This window comes from Anopheles gambiae, chromosome 3 (genome assembly GCF_943734735.2).
Source record: "Anopheles gambiae chromosome 3, idAnoGambNW_F1_1, whole genome shotgun sequence".
Lineage (NCBI taxonomy): Eukaryota > Metazoa > Arthropoda > Insecta > Diptera > Culicidae > Anopheles > Anopheles gambiae.
The window spans coordinates 43522713-43541997 of record NC_064602.1 but is presented as its reverse complement, the minus strand read 5'-3'; the positions used below and the strand labels follow the sequence as shown (position 1 = coordinate 43541997).

The following is a 19285-nucleotide window of genomic DNA, read 5'->3' as shown; positions in this document are numbered from 1 at the left end:
ACATCAAAATCTTTCAACATTCTTCCACCGCATAAACTTTGACCTTCCCCATCCGGCTAGTAGGTCCGAGGTCAATAAAGCAAAGGTGCAGCGTGTAAAGGTGTTTGGTTTAAATTTTATTTCCGCCTGACCGTCGTCGCTACCGGTTACTCAAACGCCCAGCGAAGCGACTTAAGCAGGAAAGCGGAATACGAAAGGATTAATTATCCTTCAACGCACCCACACGCCGCAAGGGCAGTGCAAGTGAAGAAAAGATTCCTGTTATCCTTTCTCCCCGCTTCATTGTGACACTTGTTGCACGGATGCCGACCGCTTTTGGGGTTTTTCCCTTGTCAACGGTTCCTTGCTGTGGCGCTAACGTAAAGGTGCATTGCCGGTTGCGTACTTCCGCGAACTATTTCACAAGCAAATTGTGTGCATTAAGGGTGGATTTTTGTCTGAGCGGGTTTTTTCTTCTTTTTGTTTTGGAAAGACGCAGCAAAGAATGTCACTCAAGCAAATGAGCGATGATAAGGGTACGAGGCTTGTGATAATTTTGTCGTAAGCAAAAGCAAATGAGAAAATATGTCGCAGCTTGCATACATTTGGAAGCTTAAAGCAAGGTAATGTCATTCCTTTAATTTATCAGCTTCCTTTTATAATGTTTAAATAGATTACGGTTTTATAATAAGAAAAATACCCAATATAGACTGGATGTTTTTTGGTTCTTCCCAATATAGACTGAGGAAACTCAGCAATTTGTGAAAAAATCAATTTCGCGACAGTAAAGGATTCGTTCGTATTTGAACTTTAAATTAGACGTTTTTATGGACAAAAAGCAAGCAGAACATTATAGTACGGAGGCAGTTTTATGTAAGTTTATTGAAATGTTGTGCTCGTGTTGTCTTTGTTGTCAATTGTTTCCTCGGGGAAGTTCTATTTGTGCGTAGCTCGAAATACAAATCCTTTTATACAATTATTGTATAATAATAATAATTTGAATTGTATTGTTATACAATACTTGTATTTTTTAGTTTTAGTATGTTTAGTATTTTAATTTTTAATTGTTAATTTAATAATTGCATAGTTAACTGTTTTCTCGACATATTTAAAAATAACAATTAAGAAATCTTTGATTTTACCTCGTTGTACAGTCATTTCTCGTCATTCTTCTTCTTCTTCTATTTGACGTAGCGTCCTACGTAAACATGCCGGCTTATACAGGCTTTCGAGACTTAATTCATTACCACGTAGCCGGATAGTCAAATCCTTGCTGTGGGGGGACGGTCCATTTAGGGCTTGAACCCATGACGGGCATGTTATTGAGACGTTCGAGTTGACGACTGTACCACGGGACCGCCCGTTATTCTACGACGCGGATAAATTATTTAAGTGAAATCGGTTCTCTCTTTACTTTAGTTTAGATTTCATAGCCAAAAAGATCATCCACTCTTGCTAATTCGACTCATTTCTTCGATAAAATCACCGTACGTCATCCCTGAGGAAGAATCCCAATCGAAAACAATTCAATTGATTTTACACCACATTTCCTGGAGAATTGAACAAAAAGGGTTGGCCGGAAAACAATCATTTCCATTTTATCATACCGCGGAAAAATCACCAACCACGGCGGGTGAAGCACGCTGATGCTGATGGCATAAACATATTATGTCATCTTCCAGCTGTTTGCGCTTGCATTCGAACCAATCAAAGCGATCCCTCATGCATGGCACACCGTTTGCCTCAGCTCATTCGTACGTGCCTTGGCGGAACACGGACGTATCGTGAGCGTACACAAAAAATAAAATGGAAAAAGCGAAGAAGCAAAAACACATTGAAAAATGCATCATCTGAAACCTGCCACAGGATGAAGATTCATCGTGCATAGACAAACCAGTTCCAGATACTTACGCTGCCAACACTATCCCAGCTGGTCGGCAACGTTTCACTCCTGAACTCTTTGCCGGCAAAAGTATGAAGTGGGAAAAAAAGAAAACGAAACGGCAAAGACGGCGAAAAACATTCACTCCGGCGTTTGTTTTCCAACCGATTTCTGTGCAGCTTTTTTTCTCTACCCAAGAAACAAAGAACTCAACAAATGGCGAGGAAAAGCGAGCTAGAGAGAGAGAGAGAGTGTGTGTGTGTACGGAAGCAATGGAAAGTAAGTAAATCACAGTCTCACATTTACACCTCTCGCCAGGCAGCCAGGCGGGCGAAGCGAGCGATCGTTTTCCACGGAGTGCCTCGAGTGCATTTTTGCGTTCCTTTCCCAACCTTCCGCGCCCTTCTACTCCGTCTTTTCGTCCTGTTCGGGGAGCATAAGAAGATGTGCCTCGTTCCCCATGCTAAAGATCTTTGCGCGAATCGGTGCTCGTTTGCCAGCGGGTACGACCTTCCAGTGGGATCGGTTTACGCTATCTTGCCATCAAAGTGTGTGGAAGTCGTAATGGGTTAATGCAATTATTGCTATCATGCACTTCTTGCGGCTGGGGTTCGTTTCTTTATCCATCCCACTTTTACCACTTACACTCGCACACATAAACACACATACACACACACTCGAAAATATAGTAGAGCACGCGCGCACACCCGGACAACTCTTGGCGAAGTTGAGGTCTAGCGCTTTGGTGCACTTTCATGCATGACCTTTGCATGTGGTAGCGAGACAATGAAAAAGTTTGTAAACCTGTTTAGGTCAAAGTTGGGCTGAAAAATATAAATTTGTATAAAACGGGGAAAATTTGTAAATTTGGCTCTAACTGTCCCAATTTACAATTTAAGGGAAAATGAAGAATTAGCTATTTTTTCTGATAATTGAAGCATAAAAACAAGTATCCAAAGATTACTAGACCTCTAACTATCAAATTAAAGTGACAGTTAGGTTACTATTTGACTGCTCATACTCGCACTGATGGTCTGCCACTTGATATTTAATTCTATTTGTGAGCTACAAAATGGCTGACAGCTACAACCAAAATTTTGGCACAATTTTCTTCTTTTTTTTATTTCCTTTTTCATTCTACTATTACAGCTCGTTACACAACACTCACACACTCACAAACAATCTCTTAGTGCACCGCTGGATCAAATCTCTCTCATCTTGCGGGATAAAAAACATTCCTGAAACGCTAAACTACTTTGAACTGGTTGCCCATTCTTCGGGTGCAAGAAGCGTCATCCAACGACTACTACTCCGTTCCGTCGCTGAACTCTTCTGCCTCTTCAGTCTTAATTTTTGTGTTCGTTCAGTTACTCACGAGCTTGCTCACTTGCTGCTTTTGCTCCTGCACGCACACCATCCCGCACACCATCCCGACACCGGAAGGAGGGCTGATCTCAATTACGTCTACGTTACTGGTTGTTGGAATGCTGGCACAGCCAACTCAAAATAGTGCCCCCTCCACCGCCCCCAATATTCGTGCACTTCCTGTAGTGGATGGGGCAGTACGTCTTGTTGAGACCACAGGCACAAAGCCTTTCCCGAGCACACTCACACAGGCACGAACAGGCTAAAGCTCCCTTGGCTCCCTTTAGCGCACGGAAGGTCGCCCAGGCGTGGCACTATCACTTTTAATGGTCCATGTAAAACGAATTGCACTTTTGTTCTGAACGATGCCGAACCGGCCGGTATGCAGTGCAAATGGCAGTTGGGGTAAAACAGATGGAAGCGGTGAGGCATTTGGAGCGGGGACGGGGCGGGGGCCAAATTTCAAAGATCGAATGTTAAACGAATTTCCGTTCGAAGTTTTGCAGCTTTCAAATTGGATAAAACTAAGCTTAATTTTGCAGAACGCCAGAGCACGAACGGGATTGGAGGATTTATTGCCCTTTTTAAAGCGAGGTAGAAGCTTTTGATACAGAATAGAGCATGGACTTTTTTTTAGTATAATGCACATTGTTTAAGAAAGTGTCAAAGTTTAACAAATCTTGAATAACTTTTCTAAAAATGTCCTCTAAATAGGTATGATAGCAAATGAATTGCTTGAGTTGGTGTGCACGAAGAACAAAGCTATCAGTATTCATAAAAACATTCATTACACTCATCATCACAATTGTTCCCATTAAAGGTTCTGTAAGTAAAGAGCCACACCAAAGACTAAAAACGCATACTGTCCACATTCCTGTGCTGTTTTACGTTGTACCCAAACATGCTGTGCAACAACATCAGCATGCACAAAAAAAATCACAACAAAACATGATAAGAAATCCACCACCACCCCTCCTATAACCGCCTGTTTTCCCCCTCCATCGGAGGAAATCATTTTTGAGGTCACCGTTTCCTTATGGTCCATTTATTTTATGTGCATATTTTATGCTCCACCGATGGTGCCGACGTCGTCGCTGCACCCAGGCCTGGCCACAACCACATCCGTCCGAATGCACTTTTCCCTTCAACCCCACTACCCGCCCCTTTGCCCCGTTTTCCCCCAGTCCATCAACGGACCGTGAACAAAGTGCAATAATTTTGTCGAAATGAAACACGTGCTTTAACAACGACTACAGCGACAGCAACAACAATGACTGCTTGTCCCGTTTCCGGCCAGCCCATGACCGGTTTGGCTGGTGTTTTGTTTTCGGTGAGAAAATCCGGTAACAGCAGGAAACGTGGCCACACGAAAGCTACATAAAACAATGGCACCAGGGCGAGATGGCGATTGTCTTTCAAGGAGGGGCGGACGGCGGGCTGGAAATGCATAGCAAACAATAAACGAAAACACAACACAACAAACCCATCCTGCGATTGGGACAGCGTGCTTCCAACTTGCTGAGTGGGTAGGTAAGCCTGATAAAAAGCATAAGCAAGCATTGGCCGTTGTAAATACTGTACTGGAACAAACACAGACCCACTCGAATCGACGAATGTGTTTCCCTTCCGTTGCCGAATCGACGTGCCGAAGTGCAAGGCAATTTAAATAGTGAGCTGTTGCACAGATGCCAAGGGGAAGAGCCCTACGACTAGAGATGGTCTACGACCGAGAAAGGTAGGGACAATAACCGCCATTACTATTACAAGAAGAGTTTCGACACCGCTTTTTGCTCATTGTCCAGCCAACATGGTCAGCAACACATTGAGGAACATGATCGAGCTTTTTGCTGGCGTGCGATATAAAGCGATAAACAACGCTTTCCATACGGCACACGTCACGTTTTGTGGCTGGTGGCGTGTTATGATGTTAATGTTTACGAGATAAAGTTTTAATGCTACCGATATGATATGAGCTTCATTTGCTAGTGGGATTGTTGTCAATTCATGGCCAGCAGTTTGAATCAGTAATTGGGGTTTTGTTAGCATTTTGGTTTATCTTAATATAATGAATAGATAGCGATGAACTAAACTACACTTTATATTAATAAAAGAAACTAGTTTTTTTTTGTTACACCGTGTTAATAGCCAATTTATTGAACCTTCTAGCTTCCCGTCCACCGAGTTAATCCTCCTTCGTATCCAAGTTTGCCACCACTTGACCTCTCTCCCGAGGAGGAATGACCGGACGACCCCCCCTTCTTCTGCTACTTCTCAATTTCTCTATCTTTGACAATCTTTCGTCGATCCTTACGTTGTCCTCCGCGCGATCACTAACGCGCCGCTTTGTTTTATCCTAGCGTTGCGCTTTATAGCGTGAGGGGAACGCTTCACATGTATCATAAAAAGGGAAGCTATTATTAAAAGTTGTGAGCTCAACTATAATGGGCGAAATCAGCAAAATGTAAGTACTTTGTTGTTATTAACAGTTTTATTGGTCCCTTTTTTACGTAGCTTTAGCTGTATTCTCCATTCATATGAATTATTCCTACTAATAATCAAACAAGAGGATCGAAAGGTGGAAGAGCTACTTTTGAACAAAGTACACATGACTTAGATGGAATTGCTTCTGTAGTAACTGATATAACAGTGCAGAAACATCAACAGTACTAGCAGAGCAGCTGTATTAGCGGCAAAATGGATGCAGACACCATAAATCCTAAAATAAGGTAGCTAACGTCTACAGGTAGCTGAAGAGCAAACAATAGCCGGCATCGCGACGCATTTTAACAGTCGTTAAAAGTTCATTTTGTTTTAACCAAGCTCATTTGATGTTCATTCCTGTTAAAATAAACGATCGTCAAAACAGTTTTAAAACAGTGCATACAGGCAAACACGGGGAAAAATTGAGCAGTATAATTAAACGACTGTTAATTTGTAGCGCAAACGCTCTTGACAGTCGGTTGTTTAACGGCGGCATAGGACCAGTCGTTAAAATTAACAAATGAACTCAATGCGTTCGCGATGCCAAATTCTACCAATTTTCAACGATTCTGGTTAATTTTTAACGACTGTTAATTTTAAACCATTTCTTTCGCGATACCAGCTATTGTTTTATACGTCCAATAATTGAGTATGCATCGGTAGCTTGGTTCCCTGCACAAGTAACTATTATTGACGAATCAAAAATTACAAATTAAAAAAATCAAAAAGGTTCACACGTATGGCGATAAAACGGCTTCCGTGGAAAAACACTGATAGTATTCTACCGTATAAAACTCACTGTCAGCTTTTAGGTTTGGAAACATTAGAGAACCGAAGACTGGTTGCTCAGTGTATGTTTGTTTTTAAAGTACTGACTGGTCACATAGATGCACTTCAATTGTTGTATTTTGTCAATTTGTACGTCCCAAGTAGAAAGTTAAGAAACAGGCAATTTGTATTCAGTAGCGTGCGCAAACAAAAAAACTGCATCTCGTAGCGTCTAAAGCCGGCATCGCGAATAAATGAACTCTTTTTAACAGTCGTTTAAAGTTCATTTTGGTTTAACCGAGTTCATTTGTTGTTCATTCCTGTTAAAATAAACGACCGTCAAAACAGTTAACGACTGCTCGATATCGCATATAGGCAAACACGGGGAAAAAATTCGAGCAGTATAATTAAACGACTGTTAATTTGTATCGCATACGCTCTTGACAGTCGTTTGTTTAACGACGGCATAGGACCAGTCGTTAAAATTAACAAATGAACTCAATGCGTCCGCGATGCCAAATTCTAGCAATTTTTAACGACTCTGGTTAATTTTTAACGACTGTTAATTTTAAACCAATTCTTTCGCGATACCAGCTTAAAACGGACTCTGTGGGCCAGTTTGTGAACGTTGTATAAGCCTGTTTCTGCAACTGCAACAACTTGGTACTATTAGACAACAATCAGAGCGTCGAATAAATTTCCAAAGGAAGCTGAAGGAATGAAGACCGAGGGACATGTGGCTACATTGCTGCGTCAGCTTGGCCGGAAGGTCTATGCAACCGACCAAACAGTAAAATAGTAGCCGGCATCGCGAATAAATGAACACATTTTAACAGTCGTTTAAAGTTCATTTTGGTATAAGGTGAGTTCATTTCTTATTCATTCCTGTTAAAATAAACGATCGTCAAAACAGTTAACGACTGCTCGATATTGCATACAGGCAAACACGGGTAAAAAATCAAGCAGTACAATTAAACGACTGTTAATTTGTATCGCATACGCACTTGACAGTCGTTTGTTTAACGACGGCATAGGACTAGTCGTTAAAATTAACAAATGAACTCAATGCGTTCGCGATGCCAAATTCTAGCAATTTTTAACGACTCTGGTTAATTTTTAACGTTAATTTTAAACCATTTATTTCGCGATGCCAGCTAGTACCTGGGAAACATGAACAAACATATCATTAAGCAAATATCGCATCCACTGGCTTCGCAGCCGCAAACAATGACGCAAAAACTCAATGCGACCATTTTAGGTGAATTCCGGTGGAATTTTGATATTACACCCTGGTACGCGAACTGGTCCAACATCCCCCAGCTGCGTCCCACCCAAATTTTCTAGACCAGTACGATGCAAAGGCTTTATGATGCAAAGGAACTGTTAAAAATCGAGGTAGATCTTCGAATCATGCTTGCACGGATGTCTTCGTCCGTCACGGCAAACATTCCGTATAACTTCCAAGCTTTTGGCACTTGCAGGTGAAACAAGAAAGTTGCAGGAATAAGGTTAATGGAAAAACGTGCCAACTATAAATCATACATTCAATAGTTGCCATGTATCGTTTGATAATCAACCAATGAGTTCAGACTGTAGTTGGATAAAACAGGAAAAAAAATCCAAGGCAGGGTACAGGATACAAATGAACTGAAGGCTATATGCTGTTTGAAGCTTCATATTAGATTCTTTTAATAGATTCATAAAATTTATGAAACATGTGTATTAAATACGTACCAAATGTCACCTGTACTCAACACTAAGGAACTGGATCCTTCACAAAAAGATCATGAAATTGGTTCTGATGACTTTTATGCAAATACATTACCCAACCAAACAGCTCGTACTCGTTTCCCAATTCTACAACCTCGGCAAGGCAAATAAAAAGCTTTAAAAAATAATACAAAAAAACAAATTCGATTCCATTATTGCTTCAGGGTATGTCATCGACTCCCCAAGCATTCAACGTACTCACACTCGCCGAGTGCACGTCAACGTATCGTATTTTACGGGAGTCTACCACAACAAAAATGTGAAAGAAAAAAAATCCTATCAACCGATTACCGGCTGGGAATACCACACAGACACCACCCAAACAAGTGGATTTGCATGCAACATTCGGTCGATGCATGGAGACTGCCAGTGGAAGTTTCGTAGCATACAAACCAATGCCACCACCCTTTCGTACGAAGTCAAGGCAAATCGGAGTGTATTATGATGTGCAAGGTGGAGCGAGACAGTAGCAGCAAACAAAAAAAAAGTTCCCCTACGTGTGAAGTTATACCACACCGAAAGTCTATTAAGATGAGCATTTGATAAACGAACGCGTTCGCATACATCATCTCGTGCCGGGCCGATGAGTTTGTGGCCTTACGGGACGGTTTAAGGCTTGTTTCGACATGCACTGGCTCTTTAGTTGGACAAGTGAAAGCCTGTGCACGGTGTCTGAGTTATGGTGAAGATAAGCGAAGGATTATTCACACCGGATTTTCACTTTAACGGGGTGGGTGTTTTTTTTTGAATTCTTAGTTTTTGTTTTCTTCTTTAAGTTCTCCCGATGTTTCATATCACAAAAGGCAAAGTGTGGCAGCTGTTTCAAAAAAAGTTTCTCTGACTAGCAATAGCACCCTCACAACTGCTCTGTCTTCCTGATAGTTGGTGCGTTTAAAGAACTGTAGTTGTGTGTATGAGAGTGTGTTGGTGTGAACATTCTTTTTCACACTCAGGCCAAGGCCATCTTGAACGGGAAATATGGTTTCCGGCTAGATTTATTGAGGTTATGTAAATATTGGCTCGGTGTGAGTGTGGCAGCTTTACTGTTGCTGCCGAGTGAGGGAGCAAAGTTTTAAAAACATTTTGCGGACCGTGTTTCACCGAGACAACATTACCATAAAATGATAAATGACCCAAGGACGCAGTAAGTTTTGCACTTGAGGCCACCCTATACTTATTTGTGACCATAATCCTGCGTTAATGCACTTTACAATGTAATTTGCGTGCTTTTTGTTTGTGAATAGTGGTGTAATTAATACACACTAACTGAAAAATAACTCCTAACTAAAGCATCACATTGCATAGCTTTGGGCGCTAATAAAAAGGATTGGGTTTTATGTGTACTTGGACGATGTGAGGCGCCTAGATGTATGCAGTGGTTTGTTTGCTTTTTAACTTTGCAAGAGTCTGCGATTTTGAACTAGAGGTGTGCTAAATGAGCCAACACCGTACAGTTTATTTGGATCACGTTAAAAATGATTCAACTGGTTAACAAGAAAAGAACGCTATGGTTCTTTTGATGCATCAAAATATAAAAAAATCATGATTATTTTGGAAAAATCAACAGAAAAGACTTCGAGCTTTCGGACATGTATATGCAAAACAAGAAACGTGCCGACTTAAAAAAAAAGTTTGTGTGAATTAACGTTCTAGTGTAAAATGATAAAATGAAATATATTGTCAATATTGGATTGCCACGCAATTCGAGGATACGTATTAATCTGTTCTACGACCGATTTTTTATTAGTGCGTCCATTCTGGACGGACTCATGGTACAGTCGCCAACTCGTACAACATGCCCGTCATGAGTTCAAGCCCCAAATGGACCGTGCCCCATACGTAGGACTGACTATCCTCTTATGCGTTGCACTATGCAGTCTATTCTGCCATATGATTGTAAATTTCCACACTATGCTTGCCAGTGGCGGATCTAACGGTAGGCGGACTAGGCGGTCGCCTGGGGCCCCGCCGACTTAGGGGCCCCGTAGATCGCTAGTCTATAGTATGCCGTATGGACAGAGTACTAGCGACAAGGGCCCCCGGAAGGATGAACGTTGGGGCCCCGAGGCTGGCGAGTCATTTGCACCACCACCCCCCCCCCCCTCCCCCGCCAGCAAAAAAATAGAGCTTGTGACGTATCGTAGTGGCTTCAAGTATACTGTTCAATCTCCCAACCCAAGTGCCAGTACCACCCCCCCCCCCCCCTTCCATTTGCCATTTACAGGGGGCCTCAACTCGTCTTACTGCCTAGGGCCCCCGATAACCTTAATCCGCCACTGATGCTTGCAACATTCCACTAACGATTTGCAATATTCTCCTAAATGATTGAGTAAATGGATTAGTAGCATTATATGATTCTAATCCCTGCACAATTTTGTTGACCTCGTCTTCCACTATGACCAATATAGAACATTTTAGAACATTTTTCCTTAAACCCGAATAGAACATATTGATAAATGTGTATGTCATATTTTAAATACCTAACATTTTGCATCAAAATGATGATTTTTATGTAAAATTATAGTTTATTACTTAAAAATATCTAATCTCCAACAGTGCTGCTCTTATCAAAATGGTACGAGATGCCAAACATCTTAGCCACACATTTTGAAAGGGTGATATTTAACAAATGGAATCAGTCAGCACTGAACTAAATAAACACGCATGTTTCAAAATGTTCATATTTAATTTAAAAAATCCATCCGTGGTTTCAGAAAGAAAATTGACGACAGAGTGACAATATTGTTCGCTAAAGCCATAATTGCTTCTGTATCCAGAAAAATACCTCATCTTCTCTGCAAAACTTAAGTGCTGCTAAAGAATAATAGAATCTATACGCCCCTTCTCTCCCCAAACACAAAGTCATATCATTACTATCATAAATCAATAGAGTATGGGAAAGATAAGAACAATACAAAGAAACTGTTAGTAATTTATTTATTTTCCCCATCGAGCTATCGTACACATATTTACATTAACTTGAGTAGTAACTTAAGTTAAATGCTTACAAAAAGACTTTTCAGCGTATTCTGTAACGAACAACGGCTCTTGGAGCAGTGTCTATCATCCGCCAAAAAATTAAAAGGAAGTTACAGTTGATAGTTTAATGATGGCTAATTTCACGAAATGTGTAGTACTTGTAATTGCTGCTGCAGTCTTTCAAACATCTGAAGGTAAGTTGATGAAATAATGTATAAAAAAGTTTTCTGTTTATCTTACTCACTTAGTTGAAATGTTTGATTTCATTAATTATTCTACAAAGTACGCTCCATCGTTGGTGGACACGCATCGTTACCAGGAGCGGCACCATACATTGTTGCAATAAAAACAACCAGCGCTTCGACTTTGTTGTGTGCTGGTGTGTTGATAAAAACAACATGGATACTCACCACAGCGCAATGTGTGAATGACAAAACAGCGGCAGATTTAAAAATTCTTACAGGATCCCATCGCTTGCTTACGAGCAAGGAATTGTTATTGGTTAGCAAAATTGAGCGCCATCCATCGTACAAACCTGCGAGCAGCGAATATAACTTGGCACTACTACAACTTTCTGCAGCAGTCTCACTTTCGTCAAGGGTTGCTACAGTTGTTCTGAATGACGAACCGATTGTTAGCGGCATTCCAGTTGTATTTTTCGGTTGGGGAGCTTCATCGTACGGCAGCCTTGCGTATTCAAATGTGTTGCAGTCACTTTATAAACGTACACTGTCAACATCTGATTGTCGCGCTCAAAGCGGACTGGTGGACCTATCAGCTGATAATATATGTACTATCGGTCAACCCGGACAAGCTGCTTGCACGGTAAGTGGTATGACAATGACTCTATCCCCACATTTCCCCTTATTGCTATTATGTTTACTTAAAGCACGACGAGGCAGGTCCGCTGGTACGATATGACACGCAAAAACTTGTTGGACTCTTCAATTATGGTTCGCAGTGCACAGGTCGCTCGCCAGACGTGTTTGTGAATGTGTTGACTCATAAAACATGGATCGACAGCATTGCTATATGAATAACAGTAAGGAGTACGTTGAAATGTTACGAATTTGTCGCTGTTGGTAATTATATAAATACTGTTGTATTTAATCTGTAAGCATATATCGATCTATCTATCTACATCTATCGATCTACATACACGAATAATAACTGAATTTATATGTTATTGAGTTCATTGGTGGTGTTAGAATTTGTAGATAAAATTGGAATCAGTTTGTCAAAAATAGTACAAGTTTACATTTAACACGCACATTGACTGTCTTATTAAAAAAGATAGCTAAAATGTGTGGTGTCGTAAGTAAACATAAAAATGAATATAATATGAATAAGAAATTGAAATTTATAAAAAAAACCCTGATTGCTCCGCATTTGGAGTTAGTATACCGGTTATAAATAAATAAATATAATGTAATCTTCATAACTTCAAAACTCGTGCGCGTAAAATGGGCCTAGTTGATATTTTAGTTGAAGTTTAATGTTGAGTATGGTGCCGACAGGAATAAGCCACCCTGATTAGAGGAGTGCCAAATGAACTAAAACCATACGGTTCAGACGTACTGGTGAACTCGTTTGTCGAAAAACATTCGTTACTCATACTGGGTACTGGGTTGTACCACTAGGTTGGCCAGTACAAAACCTAGACGGTTTTCTAATTTTTGTTCTAGAGGGCTATGAAATTAGTGAAATTGAGCGTCGCGGCGAACGTTCCCTGGAACAAAGGAGTTCACCGGTACGGCTGTTAAAATAGATAAAATATACTTTAAAAACATCAAAACAAAGGTTCAAAAATATTAATATCAATATGAAAAATATTTTTTAAATGTTGTATTCGATTTAAAATCAAATAACACTTCAACAAACAACAACACTTTTTAATTCTGTAGTCGGATTTAAATTAAACAACACTTCATGGAAAATGTTGTTTATATTTATATGGAAATGTTGATTTATATTTTATGTAATTGAAAGTTTTCCTATTATATTTATTTAAAAAAAAGTTGTTTACCGTCCGAAAGAATTTCTCTTCCGGAAGTAGGTTATCTCCAGTCTTGGTATCGGCATGAATCAAACTGCGTTTCTTCTAAGCGTGTTTTTCGCCGAGTGCGTTTTACCGCTTATGCGGTCTTACTAGTGATGGGAAAAATGAAGTTTTTGTCGGATAGTAGGTCCGGAAATCATTTTCCGGAATCGGCTCCGGAATCGATTCCGTAATCGACTCCGGAATCGGAATCGGTTCCGGAATCAAAATCGGCTCTCGAATCAGAATTTGCTCCAAAATTTGAATCGGCTTTCAAACGGAGTCAGTTTCGGCATCGCCATAAAAATAGGCGTTTTGGTCCAATCATACTACGTATTGATAACCGCAAAAAAATCAAAATTTACTTTTAAAAGATCCTTTCTCATGGAGATTCCCGGACTGATTTCGATTCTAAAACTTTTTTTTTCAATTGTGGAACTAATTCACATTCCGGAGCTAATTCTAATTCGGAAGTCAATTATGAGTCCGTAATAGGGGCAAATTGCGATTCCTAGGTCAATTCCGATTTCGGAGCCGATACTGATCGCGGAATCGATTCCGGAGCCGACTCGGGAATAGGCTCCGTAGTCAACTTCGGGATCGGCTCCGAAGTCCAATCTGGAAAGTATCTAGTCTAGTTTGATTGTTTTTATATCACACACTAGAACATTTATCTCATAGAACACTTACACATTAAAACTTATCAAGTAGTAAAAAAGCGATACGTTCTGACCAACGGTCGAGGAAGAAGACGGATACTCAACCTGAGAACCCTATCACTCACGGAGCTCACGTCATCAACGTGACTGTTTCTTGACACTTGTAAGCGACGTATTGGCGATGCACACAAAGCTCCTAACAATAAATTACAAACAATTATCAAATTTGATATGTTATATATAATTATGCAATTTTCCTAATTCTAGTAAGTTTGCACTTACTCAAAAAAAAATCAAGAATTTTGTAAACAAGATTCAACAATTCAACCAACTGAATTCAATGACGCGCAATGCTTTCAATCAACAAAGTTCCGTTTAATCAACACGATTGCCCATCGAACCAATCATTGTAATTAAATATCAATTCCACGAACTTAAAACACAAGACTGTACTGTGTAAAAGGAAACATCCGAACAAGCATCGATAAATAAAGTCAATAAAAACTTGCTTGTCTTACGGTCGGGCACGCAAAATTTGCTGCCGTTTCTTCGATTCGCATTGTTTTGCACGACAGTCGTGAGATGCAAGCGAATTCCAAGCCATTCCAAGAACAGTGAGTACACGCTTATCACCTTGGCAGTTTCTAGATTACAACTTTTATTTATTATTTCTCCCCCCCCCCCTCCCCACCCCCCTCTTTCGTAGCTGCAAACCGGCAAAGCGGTGGCACATTGTTGCAACAGCCTCGACCACAGTGACAATACAAAATGAACGAGACGGGAAAGCATCACGTGAAGAGACACCAAGGGGGACTATCAACGAGCACTATTACTAGCTGGATTACTGGACCGGAGGACCATACTACCGTACGGAGCTAGGATGAAGCTGTACCCGTTGCATTCGTTGATTTTGCTTCTGCTACCAATTCTAGCGATACGTTCCTTTACAACATTTTCTTAATTTTAATGCTTCTCGCGTTTTACCGCATCGCCAGACACTCGGCACGCGATTGCACTTTTGCTTTTTCTGTTCTGCCTTTTTTCTTCTTCTTCTTTTGGTATAAACCTTATCCCATCGCACCAGCCTTAAGCTGCACTTTTGATCCGCTTAGAAAACACCAAGAAACGGAAGCTGGTTCTGGATGGTGAGCAACGGACACACCGGTAACTAAACTTAGGGTTCGTTTTATGCTTTGTTTTTTTTTTCTTTGTCCCTCCGGTGGCACGAGCATTCGAACGCAAGGCGCGTGCCTGTGTCTTCATCTACATGTAATTGAATTTTAAAAGTGCAGAAAATAATTGAAAACTTTCTGCACGACTCAACCCCGTGCAACCGTGTTGCCCGTGCTCGCCGAGAGCAAACGTTTCAAGGATGGATGATTTTAAAAGAAATTTTCATCTTTACAGCAGTTCACAGTTTTGGTGCAAAGAAAGGAAAATGAATGGAAAGACAAAAGCGTTTCGCATGATGCCGGTTTCCTGGGTGGTTCAGATTTTCTGGATAGGGCTTAGAGAAAGGGAAAGACAGCTACAAGCTCTTGACCATTTTCTACCTACAACAAAGTTTCCATTTTAGCTGTGACTAGCAGCGGCTCAGCTTCTTGGCAAGAATGTCTCCATCATTACCATTGACCAACCCAAAGCGGAAGTGTTTTGAGTGCCCTAAGAAAAGAGATTAAGTCTCATTTTACTTACACTGACACTATCTATCTGACACTATAGAGCGCTGCGTAGCATATTGTGCCCGAAAAAAGTGCACTACGTACAACTGGTTGCGTTAGCCAGTAGCACATCTCCCAAGACTCCCAGTTCGTAGTGAAAAAGCGTTGCCCTCTCTCTTCGAATGATGAGAAAAACTACGGTTGTTAAATCGCACCGTAAATGACTGCAATTAGTGTTTCGAAGGCTGTTTCGCTGCAGGAAAAGTTGTCTGATGCTGATGAAGGCAGTCGTCACCGGAGCTTGAAGCAAATTTGAAACAGATTTGCATGGATAGGTAATGAAAAGTGAAACATTCACTAATAGCTCTTTAATGTAGTTTTTAATTCGCTAAACAATGGTTCCTAGTTAAACAGGTGTTAATGAAACGTTGAGCTACGCATTACGTTACTTTATTAGAGCTTCTATAGCTCTATAGCTTTTTTACAATACGTAAATAACATAATTTTCTGCACGAATCATAACAAATAGATGATAAAGTGTACAAAAGTACCAAATTTAATAAAAACATATCGAATGATCACATGTGTTTTAGTTGAAAACAATTCAAGTTACGCGAATTCCTCGGGAACGCAGAAACCGCATATCTCGAGAACATACTGTATAGGCATGGGCAAAACGATTCTTTTCACCGAACGCGAACGAACTAGTTCGCTCACCAAAAAGAACCGAACGCGAACGACGATTCTTTCGTTCTTTGTTTCATGAGGTTTTTATTCACAAAGAACGCTCGTTATCTTTTTCATTTACCCACCATAGACGCATACTGTAGCCAAAGAAGTACTCATTCTGCGGTTAAAACCAATCATTTAAAAACATTAAACACTCGGCTGTCTGGTCAACACAATCCATCGCAAAACCGACCAAAAACTAGCATGTAAAAAACTAATATGAGCAAAAATGTCTCCTGCATATATTGTACTCCATGCCTTATACACACTTAAGGATTCTATTTTAAAAAACTACTTAAATATGGATCAACATGATGAGCGCAATCAATTCAGTTCAGTTCATTCGCGAACAATGACTAATCCGTTTGAACGGGCTCGATCTTTTGAATTGTATAGGTATAATTTCCATGCCAACAGAACACAGATCGAACACCAGTTCGAACGCGTTCGATGAATTCAGTTGTGTAGGTACGATTTACACACCAACAGAACACAGATCGAACACCAATTCGAACGCGTTCGATGAATTCAGTTGTGTAGGTACGATTTATACACCAACAGAACACAGATCGAACACCAGTTCGAACGCGTTCGATGAATTCAGTCGTATAGATACGATTTCCACACCAACAGCACACGTATCGAACACTGCTGGACAAATTCGACGGCGTTCGAGGAATTGAGTTGTATGGGTACGATTTCAACACCAACAGGGTACATTTTGATCTCTGACGACCCGTTCGCACGGTGCGAGAAAGAGCGAGAAAGCAATATGATTTTGCACGTTTTATTACCACATTTATGTGTGCCGTCGAACACTGAACGGAACGTTCGAACGCGTTCGGTGTAGTCAGTTTCTTCCAAAAGTCCTGGTCGTTCTTTTTGTTAAGAACCTCGTTCGTTCGTGCACTTTACCGAACTGTTCGAACGGTGCGATTCTCGTTCATTTTACACATGCCTAATACTGTACTTCATGTGTGCAAAAATTGCAATCATTTAATAAAAATTGCATACATTTGGGCGTTTATCAAGGCCGGTGAGGGTTTCGTTTTTTAACCAAGTTTACACGATTATACTGAAGAAAATTGTATGAATATTATAATAATTCAATGTTTACTGATCACTCGATGATCAAGCAAACCCTATCGTATCCTTAATGACCAGTTTGACATACATTGAACTAGTGATGGGCGGGTCGAGCCATCCACGAACCTACCGGGTCGGAGCCATCCACATGCGACCATAATATACGAGTTCGATAGGTTCATACGAGATCATTAGGTGTAGTACATTTTGTAGGTAAAAACAAAATTTAGAAGGTTTAGTAGGTTTAGTGGACTCAAGCGATTTCAGTTGGCTCATTCTAGTTCAGTAGGTTTGAAAAGTCCATGTTGTTAAGTCGTACGAGTTGAAGACTGTACCACCAGACAGGCCCGACAAAAAATAAAAAGGTTCATAAATAAAAAATTTCATTACTTGTACAAATAATTTATTTGCTTCATTGCACACATAATACTGCAAATTATATGTTCATTTACGCCATGGTCCCGTCATGGGTTCAAGCCCCGACAATGCGGCCTTGAGCGACAATGTTTATTGTGCCAAAGAAGAAGTATATATTTACAATTAGGAAATATTACGTTTTTTTAACAAAATGAAGCAACATTTTAGCAGCTACCTTTTCAACCCATTGAACTGGTATGAGCTTACTGAACTCGCTTGAGCCAAACTAAATTTACTAAACCAGCGGTCGGCAAACTTTACGACCGAACTAGCCAAATTGTATAATAATGTTTATAGAGTTTCATATGAAGAGCCAAATTGTTAAACAAAGAGCAAAAATGCGTGAAAGTTCTATGATATATATGAACTTTTAAGAGCCGCCATCTCGATATTAAACAGCCACATACGGCTACCGAGCCGCACTTTGCCTATCGCTGTGCTAAATGTACTCAACTCGCTTTTACCTACACCCAATAAACTCGTATGAACCTCTCGAACTTGTATGAACGTACTGAACTCGCTTGAATCCACCAAACTTAGCAGAATTTGGGGCAAGAGTGCCATAGGGGCAAGAGTATCACCAAGCATTTTTCCATTAAAACTTTGTTTTTTCCAACTGAGTGATGGTTTCGTCCCAATGACTAGATACACTGTACCGAATTTCATACAGATCAATCGATTTTTCTCATTGTTTTCTACTGTTTTATGTTGAGTTTCAAAATTGGGCAGAAAATTATAATTTTTCAACCACACAAAATAAGCTCTCAACAAATATTGAACACTGAACCGGCAATTTTTTATACCACCGTAAAGCTGAGAAAATCTTTTTTTGTGGGATAAGTTAATTTTTTTTATCACTAAAAAAATTAATTTCAAAAAAGACACAACTTTTGGAAAAAGAGAGCCACCTCTACCTGAAGCAAGTGTGCCATTATATATCATACAGTCAGTCCAAAAAGTATTCGTCTAGCTGAATATTTTACAGAAAAAGGCGAATTATGGCCGCAATAGGCATGGAGCGATAAAAGTAATGATGAGGTTTGCTAAAGGGACTATCAATACACACGTTTTGCTGAAAAATAAGCATTTAAATAGTGCAATAGCAACCAAAATACATAAAAAACTAAAAAAAGTCGTTTGATGGGCGCGCAAAAAGTATTCGTCCATCTAGCTTTTTAATTATTTACGCTGGACAAACACAACGTAGAGGTGAATTAATTTTATTATTATCAATTTACTGGTGACTTCCTACTAATATAATGCATTTCTGTTGTTTCAATTGCACTTCAAGCGGTCAGAGACCCACTAAAAGCGGGGGAGTTAAATGATTGGAGCATGAAGGCGCAAATCGTATCTTTAACTTATGCATAACCTATCCTACCCATTTTTGAAGGTTACAAAATGTGTGGAAGGCCTCGTTTCTTCATTTGATCAGAGTTTGGCCATTTTTCTGACACTAATTGTGTAACAA

General features: G+C 40.2%; 1 protein-coding gene and 1 long non-coding RNA gene across 2 annotated transcripts; both read left to right on the top strand.

Annotated features, from left to right (window-relative positions):
• Nucleotides 1–11275: 11275 nt before the first annotated feature.
• LOC1279246 (chymotrypsin-2-like) lies at nucleotides 11276–12673 on the top strand. Its single transcript, XM_318940.5, has 3 exons — nucleotides 11276–11418; nucleotides 11508–12049; nucleotides 12114–12673. Exons 1-3 carry the CDS (start codon nucleotides 11352–11354, stop codon nucleotides 12258–12260), a joined length of 756 nt encoding a protein of 251 aa, XP_318940.5. The 5' UTR covers nucleotides 11276–11351; the 3' UTR covers nucleotides 12261–12673.
• Nucleotides 12674–13430: 757 nt separating this feature from the next.
• LOC133393870 (uncharacterized) lies at nucleotides 13431–15006 on the top strand. Its single transcript, XR_009766447.1, has 2 exons — nucleotides 13431–14535; nucleotides 14628–15006. It is a non-coding gene; the product is annotated as an uncharacterized LOC133393870 (long non-coding RNA).
• The last annotated feature ends 4279 nt before the right edge of the window (nucleotides 15007–19285 follow it).

Excerpts from the sequence above, each read along its gene's own strand:
- LOC1279246 (XM_318940.5), top strand. The coding sequence starts at position 11,352 with ATGATGGCTAATTTCACGAAATGTGTAGTACTTGTAATTGCTGCTGCA. Across the intron at positions 11,419-11,507 it reads AGTCTTTCAAACATCTGAAG|TACGCTCCATCGTTGGTGGA; the intron begins GTAAGTTGATGA and ends TATTCTACAAAG. Across the intron at positions 12,050-12,113 it reads CCGGACAAGCTGCTTGCACG|CACGACGAGGCAGGTCCGCT; the intron begins GTAAGTGGTATG and ends GTTTACTTAAAG.